Source organism: Pipistrellus kuhlii, unplaced genomic scaffold (assembly GCF_014108245.1).
Source record: "Pipistrellus kuhlii isolate mPipKuh1 unplaced genomic scaffold, mPipKuh1.p scaffold_m20_p_2, whole genome shotgun sequence".
NCBI classification, from domain to species: domain Eukaryota; kingdom Metazoa; phylum Chordata; class Mammalia; order Chiroptera; family Vespertilionidae; genus Pipistrellus; species Pipistrellus kuhlii.
In genome coordinates, this window is record NW_023425515.1 from 108,601,269 (window position 1) to 108,617,944 (window position 16,676).

Sequence of the window (16,676 nt, forward strand, 5' to 3'; positions counted from 1 at the left end):
TTGCACTATATACTAAAAGTGCATAGATGCCATGGTATGTTAATTATTCTATATAATAAAAGCCTAATATCCTAAGTGACCAGTCATCCGGTCAACCAATCAAAGCATAATATGCTAATGATATGCTAAGGATGTTCAACCACTCACTATGATGAGCACTGACCACCAGGGGCAGACATTGAACACAGGAGCTGCCCCCTGGTGGTCAGTGCGCTCCCACAGTGGGAGAATCACTCAGCCAGGAGCCAGGCTTATGGCTGGCGAGAACAAGGTGGTGGCAGAAGCCTCTCCCGCCTCTGCGGCAATTCTAAGGATGTCCCACTGACAGGTTAGGCCCATGTGGGGAGCAGGTCTAAGCCATCAGTTGAACATCTCCCAAGAGATCCCGGACTTTGGGGGGGGCACAGGCTAGGCTGAAGGAACCCTCCCCCCAATTTATGAAGTTTGTGCATTGGGCCTCTAGTACCTCAATAAAGCTGTTAAGAAAATCCCAAAACTTTTCTACCTGGGACCTCCTGCTGATACAAATAACCAGACTTCTAGTCTAGAAGGTCACCTACACACGCCTCACCTTTCTTCCTGAGAACTCAGAGATTATCCAGCCTCCCCTCCCCCTTCCACCCTGCTGCCTGGGTGGGAGTTTCTGTTCTGCTTTGCTCTGCAGGCCTTCTCAGGGGCGTTATTGTCCCCAACAAGGGAAAGAGAGACCCTGCCTTTGCTACCTGCCGTCCTACTACAACACCCCCTCTGGCTGGCCAGTCCAGGATCGGGAGGGTGACAGGGTGCATCGATATTTCTACTTTGTGGCGCCAACAGAGAGGTGATGAGAGCTTAGACAAGCAGAGACTACCAGCAGCAAACCTGCAGGAATCAGGTTGGGGCTCTCTAGCTGGACAGCTGGACCAAAGGGCCACCTTAAATCAGACATACAGTTTTATGATAAAGATAGGACATAGCAGAGTCTTGTGAATATTTTTTCTCAAAGAACAGAATTTAAGAATGGCAACTGTGTGTGCATGGGCGGGACAATGGGTGGTCTCCCCCATTTTGTCATGTTTCATAATGAAAAAAAAATTCTCTCTCCTCTTCTCTCTCTAAATTAGGAATGGCCTTTTGTGTTTGCAGGTAGCAGCCCACCCCCAGTGGGTGTGGCCTCAGACACAGCACGTGCTGGGTGATTCTGTGGGGAGGAGGGTGGCAAACACTTCTCCTTAGATTGCTGCAGGCTAAGACCCAGGCTGGGTTGCAAGACAGTCTCACCAGGCGCACTGCCCTAGGGACAAAGGCAAGCCTGGGAGTCCCTGGCACTTGACTTTCCCAGCTCCCTTCCTGTCCAACCTCTGACTAGCTCAGGCCCATGGGGGTTACACTCCCCTCACTGGAGTCTCCCACAGGGATCCTCCATCTCCTCAGACTTCATTTCCTCACCGCTGACAAAGTGCCCTGTCTAGAATACAGAGCTGATCATGCCAGTCACTCGCTCCAAATCTTCCCCTGGCTCCCTCCTGCCTCCAGAGAATGCACAGCTCCCAGGCCTCCCCCTCCCTGCTGCCCTCCTGCCCACTGTCCCCTCCAAGCTTTCCATGGGGCTCTCTCACCCTGCTTCAGCTAAGCTCCAGTGCTTCGCCCCAGCCCTGCCAGGTTCCTGGGGAGGTAACTGCCTCATGTGCTTAGTGAAGAAGGAGACATGACTTGTCACTAGTGTTCGTTCAAGTAGAGGAACATCAAGACAATCAGGGCCACCCCACCTCGGGCAGCCACACATCAGGCCAGGTCAGAGCGAGCTGCCTTACAGACACTTGTTGCTACTCAGGCAGGAGATGCAACAGTTAAGAGAACAGTGGCCTGGGTCAGAGCTCTGGCTCCACCATCCACAGTGTCCCGTCCCCTCTGTGAGCCGAAGGAGAATCTGTAAAGGGGTAGTGAGAGCAGCACAGCGAGCGACCCAGGAGAACAGGTTGCTGCTGGTAGTCTCTGCTTGTCTAAGCTCTCATCACCTCTCTGTTGGCGCACAAAGCAGAAATACTGATGCATTCCTAACTTCTTTCTTGCTGCATTAATATTAAAGTGACAAACAGCAGGAGGGGAAGGGAAGACCACTGAGATCAGTGGAGTGGAGTTGGGGAGTGTTTGGTGAGGGATGAGGAGGAACCTGACAGCAAGGCCTGAGCTGAACAAGTTCAAGAACCGAGAGGCTAAAGAGAGGAGGAGCCAGGCCTGGCCGGGTGGCTCAGCTGGCTGAGCGCCTCCACACACCAAAAGGTTGAGGGTTTCATTCCCAGTCAGGGTGCGGGTTTGACGTTTCTTTCTAACTGGATTCCAGGATAAGGTAGAGACCCACAGGCTGGTTGGGGAGTGGGAACAACTTTGGTCCTTCATTCTCCTCCCCAGTCCTCTCAACCAGGCCCTGCAGACAATGCCTCCTGAAGCTGCCTCTTCCCACCACCCTCTCCCTTCCAGAGACTTCTGCTCCTGCTCACTCCCTCCCCCCTCACTGCTCCTGTGCACTCACCTCCCTCCTCCCACACCACTAGCTGCTCCCTCTGCACCCTGGAATCCAGTCCCAGGCAGCGCCCTGGTACAGGCTGTGCGGGCTGCCAAGTGCACTGCCCACTGTCTTCCCTCCCTCCCAGTGCCCCCACCATACCCTCAGACTTTATAGCCAGACTTACTCATTTTTACATGTCTGTGCGGCTCTTATTCTTCAGTGGTTTTCCAGGGCGGGACCAAGCCTGACTCAGTTTGCTAGCCCTGGCCTCTACCAACCACTGGCCGGGAGCTGGCTGGCACTTGGGTATTCACTTGGTATGGCCCCAGTTACTCCCCCCACCTGGTGTTCACACCCTGCACCTCAAGATGAGCTGGATCTGGTAACTCACTTTTTACTAAAAAAAAAATGCAGCAAAGGTGATGAGATGTCCCTCCATGATTAGTTTACAAAAGACTGGGCTTCCAGCAAACTCTCTTGTTGGCTTCCATGAAGCTAGCTGCTGTGTTGTTGAGGTCCATGTGGCCAGGATCTAAGGTGGCCCCCAGCCTAAAGCCGGCACGGAACAAGGTACTTCTTCCGCAAGGAACTGAATGCTTCTGTTATGGTTTGAGTGTGTGTGCCCCCAGATTCATATGTGAACTCCTAATCCCCAATGTGATGGTATTAGAAAAGGTCCTTTGGGAGATGATTACATCATGAGGGTTGAGCCTCCATGATGCAATTGGTGCTCTTAGAAAAGGGTCCCCCGAGAGCTCCCTGCCTCCCAGCATGTGAGGATGCAGCAAGAACACGCATCAGTGAACCAGGAAGCAGGCCCTCGCCAGACACCAAACCCGCTGACACCCTGGCCTTCCCACCCTCTAGAACTGTGAGAAGTAACTAACTTTGTGTTGTGTGTACACCACCCACTCTGGGTATTCTGTCGGAGCAGCCCAGATGGACTAAGAAACCTGCTGGTGACTGAATGAGCTTGGAAGTGAGCCCAGCTGATTGTGGCCTGGGGGAGACCCTGAAGTTGAGAGCCCAGCTGGGCCGTGAGTAAGCATAGGTTGCTTTAAGCCACTAAGTTGTGGGGTAACCTATTACAAAGCAATAGGTAACAGATTCGCTAATCAATGAGTGATAGCATTCCCTTCACTGAGCCGTGGAAGAAAGCAGCCAGCCTCCCCTCACCCAGGCTGTATGTGTCATCAGTGCTGTCTGTGCATTAGAACGCCTTCCCCGAGGGAGAGACTCAAAGCACGAGAGGAATGGTCACGTCATGTGCCGCTGAGCCATGCGGGGACACAAATGAGGAACAGCAGTACTTTGGGGAGTGTCTCCAATTATTAACCCCTTCCCAGACAGAGTCCCGGAGAACCTTTTAAAGACACGCTGAACCTTTCTATTAGTATTTGTTCATGTGGTTACCATTCCTGTTAGCTTATGGACCCTTCAAGATCAGGAGTACTTCCTAGAATATCAACGGGCACACACTGTTTATGCCCAGAAATATTGGCTGTTTATGAATTACACTGGCTTCGTAGGTAGGAAGGTCAAACAAACAGGACAGGTTAAATACAGATGACCACTGGAAACAGCAACGTGATGGACTCCATCTGTGAGATGAGTAATACGAACTCCTAACATAGTCACTTAGTCTTTTGTTGTTGTTACTACAGAAGATAATGTCCCATTATTTTTAGAGAGAGAGGGAGAGACACACAGAGAGAAACATCGATGTGAGATAGACACATCGATTGATTGTCCAGATCAGGGCCAGGGATCCAGCCTGCAACTGAAGTACATGCCGCTGGCCGTAATCGAACCTAGGACCCTTCAGTCCACAGGCTGATGGTCTATCCACTGAGCCAAACCAGCTAGGGTGCCACTTAGTCTTTTTGATTATTCTAGTCACTTTAGGAAGCCACAGGATGTTGCAAGGGACGTACTGGATGCCAGGGAAAGTGAACATGTTTCAGTGGGGCCTTTGATATCAGTAAAATATCCTTTTCTCTGAAACCTGCTCAGCTTCCACCTGACGTTGTCACTGAGAGTGAATGCCACTGACAGGCAGCTCAGTGCATGTGGGTTAACATGCAGGAAGGTAAAGTGCACAGACTCATGAGAAAGGCTGAACACGGATTCATGGTTGAAGGAGCAGAGCTCAGCACCACACAGAAGTCTCCCTTCATCATGACCAATGAACTTCATCCTACTAATACATTATGTTAATAAATCATGTCACATGAAATATATTTGATTTTTGGTAGGATTAGAGTGATCATTAAAATTACCTATATACACATATACTATATACACATAAACAGGTATGTACACATGCATACTAGTATATAATGTGCAATATATCTTTATATTTTTTTTCAATGAAAGAAAATTTCTGTTTGGTATTCTATCAAAGATACCTTAAAATTATTCTATAAGATTAGAAAGAATTTTGGAAGAATTTGGTACATCAGAGAATCCAAGATGGCTGCACAGGTAAACACCTAGCCACAGCCACACACAACAATTTCAATAAAATACAACTAAAATATCAAATGGACATTACCCAGAACTACAGGAAAGTCGACTGACTGGAAATTCTACAATGAGAAGCAAGGAAAAAACCAGAAGGAAGAGCGGAGGAGCTGTAAAAGCCCAAGGTACAGAGACACGCGGTGCGCGGAGAGGACGGAGCCGGAGAGGAGGGGGCGGCTGAGTGCCTGGCTGGCGTTCCTTAGCGGGAAGGAGATAAAAGCTCCGACTGTGCTGAACCCCAGTTCTAGGCCAGACCCTGGGGCTCAAACAGGGAGCCGGGGCTGTGAGGTGGAATCCCAGGGGAGCGGTGAAAGGCAGAGCCCCCGGAGGCGTGCACATTACGTGCAGAGGACGGACCGTTGACTCTGCTGCCAGATTGCCTTGGCAGGAAGGAGACAAAGGCTCCGGACTGTGCTGGGCCCCAGTTCTGACTGCTCTGAATCCCAGTTCTAGGCCAGACCCCGGGGATGCAGGCTCAAACAGAGGGAGCTGGGCTTAAGGCGGAACCCCAGGAGAGCAGAGAAAGGAGGTCCCGGAGGCGCGCACATTGCACGCAGAGAAGGGACAGTTGGCTGTGCCGCGGGATTGCCCTGGTGGGAAGGAGACAAAAACTCCAGACTTCTCTGAACGCCACCTCCAACCCCACTTCCAACTGAACTGAACTCCAGTTCTGGGCTCATTGAGGGAGAGCCTAGACTGTTTGGTAGCAGGCGAAAATCGAGGGCACCTTTGTCTCAGAGGTACTTGCAACGAGTACTGAAGGACCCTGGGGATTACTGAGATTCAGGAACTGCATAGGGCGGGGCTGACGGAAGCCAAGCCTGTAGGCTCCACCCTGAAACTCCGCCCCATCAGGGAAGCTGTGAAAATGCCGAGACAACAAAATAGATCACAAACGAAAGAAATGGAGGACAAAAAGCGACTGGATATAGAGTTCAAAACCACACTTATAAGGTTGTTCAAGAATCTCCTAGTAAAGGCCGATAAAATAAACGAGACCTATGAGGATATGAAAAGGGATCAACTTGAAATCATAAGGGATCAACAAGAAACAAAGAATACATTGTCTGAAATAAAAAATATTATACAGAGTCCTAAAAATAGAATGGAAGATCGCAAGAATCATGTCAAAGATTTGGAACATAAAGAGCCAGAAGACACTTCTCCGCAGAAGCAAGAAAGCAAGAGAATCTAGAAAATTGAAGATAATGTAAGAAACCTTTGGGACAACTTCAAGTGAACCAACATCAGAATTATGGGGGTCCCAGAAGATGAGAGAGAGCAAGATATGGAAAACATACTGAAAGAAATAGTGACAGAAAACTTCCCTCACCTGGTGAAAGAATAACTTACAAGTCTAGGAAGTGCACAGAACTCCAAACAAAAGGAATCCAAAGAAGACCACACCAAGACAAATCATAATTAAAATTCCAAGAGCAAAAGAGAAAGAGAAAATATTAAAAGCAGCAAGAGCAAAGCAGGTAGTTACCTATAAAGGAACACCTATACGATTGTCAGCTGATTTCTCAACAGAAACCATGCAGGCCAGGCGGGAATGGCAAGAAATATTCAAGGTGATGAATAGTAAGAACCTACAGCCAAAAATAATCTATCCAGCAAAGCTATCACTCAGAATCGAAGGCCAGATAAAGAGCTTCACTAATAATAATAAAAAAAAGCTAAAGGAGTTCATCACCGCCAAAGCAGAATTATATGAATTGCTGAAGGGAGTTCTTTTGGAAGAAAAAGTAAATAAAGATAAAAATTATGAATAACAAATATGTGACTATCAACAAGTGAATCTAAAAACCAAGGAAATTAAAAAAAAAAAAAACCTGATGAAACAATATTAACTGTTGAATATAATAGAATCAGAGGTATGGAAGGGGAGTGAACTGCGATTCTTGGGGAAAAGGGGAGAGGGGGGTGTGGGAAGAGACTGAACATAAACTGTGCACCTATGGATGAGGACAATGGGGGTTGGGGAAAGGGCAGACGGTAGGGTGGGAACCTGATGGAGGAGAGCAATGGGGGGGGGGGGAGAAAGAGGAACATTTGTAATAATATGAACAATAAAGATTTATTTAAAAAAAAGAATTTGGTACATCATTTTTGGCTTTGTATTTTCTTTTTCAAATTTCAGTTTAGAGAATGGGATCATTACATGCATGGGTGGCTATTTAGGTGATAGTTTCCTTTTCCTCCCCACGATTGGTTCCTACGTTTTTCTGTTGGTTGCCACTAGAGGGCAGCATATACACAGTAGAGCAGTCAGACCCTCAATTTACAGATAAAAGATAATGGGGGAGGGGCAGCTTTTGTCTTGCTGTGCTTTAGGAGCATAAAAATTTTCATTTCCACCAGCTATCTTTACTTTACTAGTTATAATATCTAAATTACTTCAAGGATAGGAAGATCCACATACAGGGAGCCTCCTTATTGGAAATAGCAAATGAACTGAGAATTCTAGACTCTTCATCATTCCATTGAACATGTGAATCCCAGAAACACACCTCCCATTTATCACTTCCTCTTTTATGTTACTTATCTTGTCTTTACTAGACTTCTGTGAAGTCAAGGATGAACAAATATTTGTGTCAATTTTTACAGAAATAAATACAACTGCCCAAATATCAATTTTCTTTTTTTAAAGAGTATTGACAGTTATACATGTTCAGTAATGATATATAGTTGGACTGTATAGAAAACCCCAAAGAATAAATATAACTATTATTATGAGCAGACATGTAAAAGAGAATAAAAAATGGATTCTGAGCTCAATATCAATCCATAGGCATATAAGCTTTGCCGGTATCTTGGGATAGCTGTTAATGTCAGTTTTCATTTACAAGGCCAAACCCTTTACCTGTATTCTCTCCCCGCTCATCACCACCACCACACAGTGGCCATGAGTGCTCTCAGGGTGGGCACAGAGGTGGCGGCTGGCTGGAGGACGTGCCTGGGCCATGCAGGGATGAGTGGCTTTGGGAACACTCTGGCCCGCCTCTGCTCTGTCCTCTGGGCTGAGGACCAAAACCTGGGCTCCGGCTTATCCTCTACCCTGTGCTCGGCCTCATCCTGCTGTTTAACTTCTAATGTGGTCACTCACTGAGCATTTGCTATGAATATTTAAGACACAAATCTTTAAAAAAGCTAAGCAGATTCCACATTACACATAGGCCATTTTTGTCCCCAGTGCTGGCTCCTGAGGCAACTTCAGAGAGGAAGACCTCAGGGTCTGGGGTTAGTCTTGAGGTGGGAACCAGGAAGGGTTAGGATGAAGGTGCCAGGTCAGTCAAATGCCAAGAAAAGTTTCTAGAAGGAGGTGGGGTGGCCTGAGGGGAGCAGAGCAGGAGAAACCAGGAGGGAGTGAATGGGCTCAGACGGAGCCAAAGTGGAGAAGGTGTCGCAGATGCAGGTCTTTTTCCATCCACCTATATACAATGTCTCCCAAGCGCATCTGAGAAGAACCCTTGGGGCCTCTGCTAGTGGTAAGGAACGGCTGTGCAGGAGCCTGCGCGGAGGGAAGCTTGCCAGCAGCGGGAGGTTTGGGTGGGATCACAGGAACACAATGAATTGATTAATTAGCCCTGGGGAGTTGCTGTCATTCTTGGACAATGCACTTCTACAAGCTTTTGCGCAGAAAGGTTCTTATCCTCCCATTTGCCCACAGTCCGTCCTGGCAGCTGACCTGCACTATCGTTCTTGTTCAGAAGATGTGTTTATAATACAGCTTTATAGAAAAAGGCTAGTTTTGTACTAAGAACAATGAAGCTCACAGACCGTAGGCCACTCATGCTAGCTTACCCTGGATTTATCTGCATGCAGTGGGGGAAGATAAGAAAGCCACTCCAGTCCTGGGACTGTGTGGGAGCTGTCCCTGAGTGTGTGTGTGTGTGTGTGTGTGTGTGTAAGAGACAGCCTTCGGAAGGAAATGGTGTCAAGAGGAGGTCATCAGTAACACCAGACAGTTCCATCATGGCCAGGAGACAAGAACCCCTTTGCATTGAATTTTCTTTCATTCTTGGCAAGTACAAAAACATCACCAAGGGCCAAGATTTTTCTAATTCGTCAGCCTGGCAAGATCAATATGACAACATATTTGTTGAATTTCTACCCCAAATCATCTTCCCAGGTTTGCATCACAGAGGAAAATGAAACGGTGTTTCCTTCATTCAGTTCAGCTGCTTATGCAAAATCTCACAGGGAACAGAAAGTCTCCCCACTACCAGAGGGAAGGGGTGGCCACCCCAGGGAGCGTCTGCAGTCACAGAGCTGCAGAGCTGCAGAGGCTAGCAGAAAGCCGGTCTAAGCCTGACTTCTGCCCCACAGAGAGAATCCTCGCTGCTGGAATCCTTTGTAAAGGGAGGTGGTTTAGGTAAAGAAGAGGGGGAAAGCTACTGTCCACCTCAGGCACTTTGCAACGTCCAGCTTTACAGAAAAGAACAAACTTCAGGCTCAGCTCTTCACTTTGCTCAGGCAGAGGTTGGACAGGATGATTGTGTGGCATTTCACTGCTCTTTTCTTAAGTACACAATTCCTTGGCATTTTATCCCATAGTACCAAGCAGCCTCAGGCTTGGGCTTGGCACATATTGTAAAAATCTGAGGTCATGTGAAAATTCTATTGTCAGCTCGCCTGCTGGGAATGTGGGGAGAAGAGTCCCTGAACCTTCTGACTCCTCCCAGAGTCCTTCCCAGTAGCCTGCGGCTAAAATAATGAGTCTAGCAAATCCCACCTTCGGCCCATCATGGCCTCCACTTGTTTCCCCGTGTGGGAAAGTCAGGGCAGAAAGGGTGTCGTCATGCTGACTTCTGGGTTTTATTTCGCAGCTGAATAATTGCCCATATTCACAGTTTATATTTTAAAACATGTGTTGGAAATGCTAATCATATTCCCATACAAAGTTCAAAGTGAACCAAGGTGAGCTCTTCCATAATCCCACACAGTAATTACCAGGAAAACCTATGGCTTTGCAGTTAAGTGGTAGCCTTTTAAATAAAGGAAAACCCTTTTATTATGCTATGATCTTAGTAACATCAAATGGTGTTTGCCCCCTCTCCAGCCCCCTACTCTCTGGGATAGCACCAGGAAGAACCAAACCTCCTTTCATGAACCAAAAGAAAGGAGCTAAGCACAAGTCAGCACCCTCTCAGGGAATTATAATTTACCAGAACTCTGCCAGGCTGTGTCCCGGTGCTGCTCACCTGGCTACGGCCAGACACGTGGGTGGGTCTGTGATGGATACTGGCTCAATTAATCAATGCTGTAACTTGCTGGGCCTTTCTCTCCATGTGGCCTGTCAACTTCTCAGGCCAGTGAAAAAATAAAGGCCCTTTTTATTTCCCTTTTTTGTTTAGAAAAAGATTTTTTTGTTGGGGTTTTTCAGAGAAGTTGGCAGCATTTGATTTCACTTGAAGTATGGGTGTAAGTTATCAGATCTCACTCCTTTCTAGTCATTGCCATGTTCCCTTCCTCCTCCTCCTCCTCCTCCTCCTCCTCTGACTGCCTCCTGGCAGAGCCCAGGATCATGTTCTCTCAGGTCAGGGTGGAGTGCCCCTTCACTAGCTCACTACTCAGCACCTGCATCACCCTTGCCTGAGGCCAGGGCGGGCCAAAGCTGGGGCTGTGAACTCACTCAGAGCCACGCCAAATGGGCAGCCCTCCAGGGTCCCAGGAACACATCCTGCGGCGCTTCTCCCACCACTCACCTTATCACCGTGGGGGTGATCTCCGCACAGAAGAACACGCTGAGGCTTCCCACTGCGTGGGAGGCAAACATGCCCACGATGGAGAACACGATGGAGAATTTGTCCTTGACACTGTCGCTCATACCTGAAGGGCAATCAGAAAGGGTTGGTGAGGAGGGGCAGAGGGAAGGGGAAAGGAAGCTAGTCAGGCTGAGGCTAAGAGAGCAGGAGAGGGGAGCAGGGAGGCCTGGGACGCATGAAGGGTCTTCCCTCTTCCCCTCTCTGCTGCTTGGTGCAGGCCAGGGTGCTCAGTCCCTTCGCAGAGGGACGAGCAGCCCTGAGGCAGGAGGTCAGACCCTCTGGGCAGTGGACTGCTGGGTTCCTGCAGGTCCCTGTGGGTCCTGAGGGCTGGGGCACACACCGACTGCCAGGTTCCCAGGCTGAGCCGGCCTGGCAGAAGGAAGGCTGGCGGTCTCAGGACTATAGCAATGTCCACTCTGTCCCAGCCTTCCATATGGTTCCAGAAAAAGGTGCCACACTCAGAGATCTTTGGCTATTTGGGCCTTAGTTTTGCCCAGTCCAATACCTGGGACAGGGTATCTTAGGCTTGATTAAAGGGAACAAAAACTCAAATAATCCAAACAGAAAAATTTATGGGCCTAGAAGGAAAGGGGTCAACCAACCTAAGCATCTTGCAATGGCACTAGAGTCTGACCTCAAGCCAAGGTGGTGTCTAGCGTGAAGCAATAGCGGGCCGCTGGAGCAGAGCTCAGTTCCCTGTGAGGCTGCTCAGGGACCTCAGGCTCCCCTGTGGAGGGCCGAGGGCATGGGCTCGGGGCAGGCCAGGCACAGGTGACCAGCAGCACTGCAGTGCACGGCGGCGGCCCACCCTCGCAGTGGAGAGCAAGCCTGCGAGACTCATTCACAAGCGGGACAGCAGCTTCCCCCGGCAGCACGGCCAGCCAGGCTTTCTGATCTCGCCCAGCACTGCCCCTAAGACCTCTGCATCTCTGTGTGGGTGGCAGCTGAAGCCTGTGCTGACTGCGGGTGCTGGTGCCAGGGGAAGAGGCGAGGGCATGCGTGCAAGCTGGGCACAAACGGGAGGACGAGCAGCTCTTTCTAGAAGCAAAGGGGGAAAAGAACACAGATGTATGCTTATAGTGTCCAACCTACGGCCAACTTCAGCTGCAACTCTTGGAGGGTGAAGGAGGAGGAGAAACAGGAGAGGGAAAACACAGGTGTGTGAGTGTTTATGAAATTGCCCGATTGGATGCAATACAAAGATAGATGATGACCCGCACGCACAAGCATGTGGGGCTCACCTGAGTCAGGGTGCTGGATATACTTCCCAATCACTGGGCCACGGAGATGATGGCACCACAGGGACGAGGACGAAGAAAGCGGGAAAAGGGGGAGAAAGAAAGCACATTAGGCAAGTCCACTGCGTGTTTCTGTGTGGCTGGTATCTCAGTGAATTCCCAGCCAGGTCTGGGCCCGAGTGCTGGAGAGATGGAGAAGGCCTCTTGGGACAGTCCCAGGCACTGAAATAAGCACTCGACTAAATAAAACTCTTCCTGTTGGGAAGGGCAGGCTAATGCCCTACTGGCCTCATCCTGGGGAGAAGCCTGCACACTTTGGAACCGACGCTGGCTCACTCCCTGACCTGAAGCCAAGCACTACTTCCGCTGCCCACAAGACTCGGACCCACCACCAAGGGCATTATGCTCCTCGGCGACTTGTCCTTTGCACAAAGTTCCTGTGACGTTCCTCCCTGCTCAGGGAAGAGAGCCCGAGCGGCCCCGGGCTGCCTCTGCACATCCCCCGGAACGCCCACTCCTCAAGCCCTGGGAGGGCAGCTCAGGCAGCCCCACCGAGGACAGGAGGTTCGAGAGACAGACAATACTTCTTCGGTCCCTCGTTAGTCACAGCTGAAACAAAGACCAGTCCCCAGTAAAATGCAGGATGCATAGGACCTGCCGTTAGAAAAATGCCTCGTGAGGTGGAAACCAGCTATTCTCTAACCCAGTTTGCACACAGGCTGAGGAAGTGAGCTTTCTTTCGCTTCCTTCCCTTCTGGACCCTGACTCATGTCTCGGCCACATCCTGCCCACCTGACATACCAGAGGCTCTGACCCTCGGTGCATGAGGGTCCCTAGCCCAGTCCCCACAGCCTGGTAGCTCTCCCCGTGGCATCTGTGTCCCCACAGTGTCCGGCTGTCCCGGGAGGCCGGGCATGGGTGAGAAGCGGGCTCAACTGCCGGGCTCACTCACGTCTCACCCTCAGCAGGCCAGAGAGATGCCGTGGCTCCGTCCACACATGGAGGTGGGCCTGGGCTCACGCAGTGCTCTCCTGAGCTTGCCTTCTTATAGTTGCAGGGGCTATGTGGATCCCCTAGCGTTCCTTTAAACTAGGGGTGTCGAACTCAATCAGAGAAGGGGCCAAAATCTAAAATCCAGCCTAAATCTCGGGCCGAATGGTTTACTGAACAGTCATAAACTGTCATTGTGATGGAAACGCAGCGGAGTGCAGTGATGACAGCGCGGTGCGGGCCACATTGCAAGGCCTGGCGGGACGGATTTGGCCCGCGGGCCTTGTGTTTGACACATGTGCTTTAAACCATTTAAACGTTTACTGAGAAGTGCTTTGGCCCAAAGACAAGCTGAGGAACTCTGGAATTTCTACTGAAAAGCAGTGTCCCCACGCAAGAGTGTCAACATTTATTTCTCCCTCATTTCGCAGGGAAGAAAGAAGCTCTCTCACAGAGACAGTCTGGCCGCTAGCGTAGCCGCGGCCATGCAGGTGCAGTCAGGGCGGCACTGAGCGGGAGCTCCGGGCTGGGGAGGGAGGAGGGGGAAGGCAGTCACCATGCACAGCTGTTAGAGTGGCTGACCTTCCAATGCCAGGTCACTGAAAACTAGTCTCACACCCTACCAGCCCTCTCTACACCGGCCCCTCCACCCGGCTCCGCCCCACGGCCACCCCACTCCCCAGGCTCCACTCACGGTTGAGGAGCCCGAGCTGCAGGAGGGAGGCCAGGGCCGTGAGGATCATGAAGAGCAGCAGCCCTCCCCGGCGCCCCATGAACCGGACCACCACACACATGGCCAGGCAGGAGGCCAGGGTGATGCTGGCCATGGTGTAGTAGTCGGCATAGAAGTTCTCCAGCAGCGGCACCTTCACCTCGTGGCCCATCATGCTTCTGGCGAAGCAGTGGTGGATCCCGAACCCCGTCAGCCTGTGGGAGACACACCGGGAGGGCCATGTGTGGGCGTGCGGGGACACCGGGGACCGTGCCACGCCCCGGGAGTCACTGTGTCCAACAACAGGGGATCGTGTAGGTGGCTCTGTGTGCAATCCAAAGTGTGCCATTGGTGAATGGACAGGAGAGCGACACACAGACTGAAGACTTCAGAGAAGCGGCCCTCGCTGGGGCGCATGCTCACTCCCTGCCATCACTCCAGGAGAAAGGTGTGAGCCTTCTGTTCAAACAGCAACTTTCACGGGAGCCCCACATGCAAGACAGAGTGCTCCCCTCGCGTCGACCCCTTCAATCCCACCTCGGTGACGTGGGAGCTACCGTCAGACCCTCTTCACAGACGGGCACACAGGCTGAGGGAGGTCTGGCCGCTTTCAGATTACTCAGCTGGCAAAGGACAACCTTGGAGACACATTGCCCATCTGTGCCTGCCTCTTCCTTCAGTACTCGGGGTTTTGGGGGCTTGGAAAACTGTCCAAAGAATGACCTATTCAACCCTGTTCTGTCACTACCTGTCAAAGGCACCCTGAAGAACCAGGAGAAGCCAGGCCAAATGGTCTTGGAGGTTTTGTTTCAATTCTTCATTTACCTCTGCTTCCTCCACTGCCCCGATCAAGCCTCTTGTCTGCCCCATAGGATCACAGAAATCTGCTGGCAACATGTGTCCCAGCTGTGCAGACTGATGTCTGCTCAGGGAAACATCTGTGCACGCCTAGGGAGGCCACAGCCGTGGTGACCACACCATGTGGACTGAACCCAGGGCTCTGAAGGGCCCTTTGGGACGGGGTCTGGTGTGAAATGCTTGCATGCTTAGTTACATCAGCGCTCAGCATCCATCCCAGAGTGAGAACTTCCCTTCTCCTCCAGCTCCCTTGGTGCTCTCATTACACCTCGAAGTTGCATCAGACCCTCTGCAGTGGCCCCACCCCCGCAGCAGGATGCTGCTCTTCGCCAAACACAAGCCTTTCTGCTTGGGAAGCACTCAGCTGAGGACCCAGCCCCTGGGCCATCCTTTTCTCATCTAGGAGCTGAGACCCAGCCCTCCGGCTCTTGGCTTCTGGGGGGTGCAAGGATGTCTTCACCTTTCTGTCCTGGTGGAGAGGAAGTCCTCTGACCACAAAGGCAATTTAAGACAGAGAAAGGGACACCCTCCCACAAGAATCATTAAAATGTTATCTTGTCTTTGTCACATTTTGTGTTTTTTCCAAAATACAACTTGGGGAAGTCACCCCATTCTCAATGATCCTATTGGTCTAGCCAGTGTCTGCCTGAGATGGACAGTGGTGCGGCGGCCGTGCCCGGGGCCAACTCTGGGCCAGGAGGCTGAGGCCTGAGGTCTTGGCCCTGCGTACCCAGTGGCCATGGCTGGTCAGTCCCTGGCCTGGGCCATGGTCTCCTCACCTGGGGGACAGGGTATAAGTGAGGTCTGAGCTCTCCCATCGCTCTGGCAGAAGCACTTTCTGTATCTTCCCCAAAATTTAATGAGGAACTCCAGTACTGAGAACTGATTAAATGGAGCTGCTTTGGTAGAAACGGCTGTGAGGAATGGCAGGCCTAGCCTGGCCCATCCTCTGAGGGTGAGGAGAATGCACATCTGTGTGGACCAGCCCAGGGCCCTGCCTGTGCAGCTGGGAGGGGCTGGCTGGGGCTCTACCTGCCCCGAGGCTGGGGTGGGACCCATATCCTCCAGCAATTGTCGCCTTCTGAACACTGGTTAGGAAGCTGACAGGCTTGTCAGACTTAGCTGGGCCCCTCAGCAAAGAGCGGAGCCCTGGACAGGCCAGAGCGCCCGCTGGGCCATAATTCAAAGACCAGCTGGGAAGGAAGAGGCCCCAGAGGCCCTTTTCCAGCTCCTCCCTGCCCTTGGCCTCAGATGTGTCCCTCGGCAACTCACGAATTCACACACAGGACCACGATGTTCTTCCACAGGTTCCGGGTTCCCACCATCTTCACGATGCAGACCTTCTTGGGCCTCCGGGACAGCTCCTTCTCCAGCTCTGCGGAGACAGAAAGCATGACCTCTCCGCCAGGCCCGGACAGCGGCCTCCAAGGCAGCCCGGGTCCCCGTCAGGCTTTGTGAGCAGGGAGAATGCTTTGGGTTTTCCTCTCTTAGCCAGGGACAGAGCCTGGCTGCCAGGACACCGGAGGTGTTCAGACTCTAACCTGGTGTTCAGCTGCCCTGCGGGGAGGGGTGTGGAGGGAGCCGGGCTCACTGTCACCCTCTCCTGGGAACCAGGCAGGGCGCACACACAAGTGATTAGTGCAGGCCCATTCCACACCGCAGAGGACCGGGCCGAAGGGTGGTGTCTAGGTTCCTGAGCACTCACTGGGCTCTGGGAGCATGATAACAGTGGCTTCCTTGTAAGTCTGATCTGTCTGCACCTCCACTGCTCAGATAAGCACATGCTGACATGCTCCTTAACTGTGGGCGAACACACGATAGCATTATTGCTGACACCGCCCCGCAAGAGCATGCATCTTCGAAAGAGAAATAAATGCAGGAACTGTGTGCCCATCTGTGCATACACAAATATGCACAATCCAGATGTGGGTATACTTTTAATAGTTCGAGCCGTTGGCAGCTAGAAAGACATGATGTTTTGGCTGAGAGTGATATGACCAGCCACACAGTTAGGAGACAGTTTCTTTTTCTTTTCTTTTTTTTTTTTTTTTAATATATTTTATTGATTTTTTACAGAGATGAAGGGAGAGAGATAG

The 16,676-nt window shown here is 51.1% G+C and overlaps 1 protein-coding gene across 6 annotated transcripts in view; it reads right to left on the reverse strand.

The window, feature by feature from the left end:
- Positions 1-16,676, reverse strand: part of SLC22A23 (solute carrier family 22 member 23) — a 171,410-nt gene that overhangs the window by 1,782 nt on the left and 152,952 nt on the right. For 2 of the 6 annotated variants that reach the window (XM_036446767.2, XM_036446769.2), the window contains exons 6-10: positions 15,853-15,955; positions 13,705-13,937; positions 12,024-12,056; positions 11,871-11,894; positions 10,723-10,846 (exon numbers count right to left, since the gene is read on the reverse strand). In XM_036446767.2, the coding sequence (XP_036302660.1) occupies positions 10,723-10,846; positions 11,871-11,894; positions 12,024-12,056; positions 13,705-13,937; positions 15,853-15,955 (517 nt within the window). Of the gene's footprint in view, positions 1-10,722; positions 10,847-11,870; positions 11,895-12,023; positions 12,057-12,734; positions 13,110-13,319; positions 13,519-13,704; positions 13,938-15,852; positions 15,956-16,676 lie in introns of those variants that run through there. The other 4 variants (XR_004989426.2, XM_036446768.2, XR_006742123.1 and 1 more) reach the window with 4 other exon arrangements.